Genomic DNA, 1,076 nt, shown 5'->3' on the forward strand with positions numbered 1-1,076 from the left:
ATCATAAATAAATAAATATATTTTTGTTGTTGTTGTTTTTTCCACATTATGAACACCTCTGACCTCTGGACGTCGTTGACCAATCGCGTCTGCAGCAGCAAGTCTCGTCTGGGCATCAGGTGATCACAGATCAGGTTCTGATTGGCTCTGACAGCGACTCCGTTACACACACACAGAGAGCAGAGGACATCCAGGATCTGACACACACACACAGACATGCACACACACACACACACACAGACACGATGACTTCCCAAAACCACTGTACACTAAACCCAAACTCCTCGAGTACAGTCGCAGGCGACAGACTGACCTTGTGGTTGCGTCCGTGTTTGTAGAGCAGAGAGATGATTGTCTTGATGTGTCCTCTCTGGATGATGTTCAGAGCTTCTGGACTTTCAATCAGAATACAGTGAAGAACCTCCAAGATCCCTGAGACAGCAAGAGACGATCCGGGCGGAAGATTTACTTCCGTTCAGAGCAGATGCAGATCAACACACTCTCATAATAGTCTAAACAGCGGTATTACCACAGAAATATACCATGGAAATCATAGAAATACCATGTTTTTCCTGACACTACCATCATAAAACCATGTTATACCATTGTGTTTTTAAAAGTCATTTACACTAGAGCTGAGATTATTATTATCATATTTTTCAAAAGAAGTCTCTTCTGCTCACCAAAGCTGCATTTATTTGATCAAAAATACAGTAAAAAAAAACTAAAATATTAATACAAATAAAATTTATATTTAATCATCATAATTAAAAAATAAAATAAACATCATATATATAAAAAATATTATTTATAAATAAATAAATACATTTATATTTAAAAAGAACAAATACATAAATAAATAAACAAATTTAATCATCATAAAACAAAATTATAAAAAATATAAATTAACAAAACATAAACCTATAGTTAAAGGGGTCATATGATGCGATTTCAAGTTTTCCTTTCTCTTTGGAGTGTTACAAGCTGATTGTGCATAGATAAGATCCCTGAAGTTCCAAAGACTAAAGTCTCAAAACCAAAGAGATATTCTTTATCAAAGTTAAGACTCTGCCACG

The 1,076-nt window shown here is 34.9% G+C and overlaps 1 protein-coding gene across 1 annotated transcript in view; it reads right to left on the reverse strand.

The window, feature by feature from the left end:
- The window catches only part of LOC107678700 (ryanodine receptor 3), a 196,980-nt gene that overhangs the window by 130,839 nt on the left and 65,065 nt on the right, over positions 1-1,076 (reverse strand). Inside the window, exons 17-18 of the mRNA XM_016474072.1 lie at positions 314-432; positions 64-197 (exon numbers count right to left, since the gene is read on the reverse strand). Of these exons, the coding sequence (XP_016329558.1) occupies positions 64-197; positions 314-432 (253 nt within the window). The remainder of the gene's footprint in view (positions 1-63; positions 198-313; positions 433-1,076) is intronic.

The sequence above is a fragment of the Sinocyclocheilus anshuiensis genome, unplaced genomic scaffold (assembly GCF_001515605.1).
Source record: "Sinocyclocheilus anshuiensis isolate Anshui unplaced genomic scaffold, SAMN03320099.WGS_v1.1 scaffold208, whole genome shotgun sequence".
NCBI lineage: Eukaryota > Metazoa > Chordata > Actinopteri > Cypriniformes > Cyprinidae > Sinocyclocheilus > Sinocyclocheilus anshuiensis.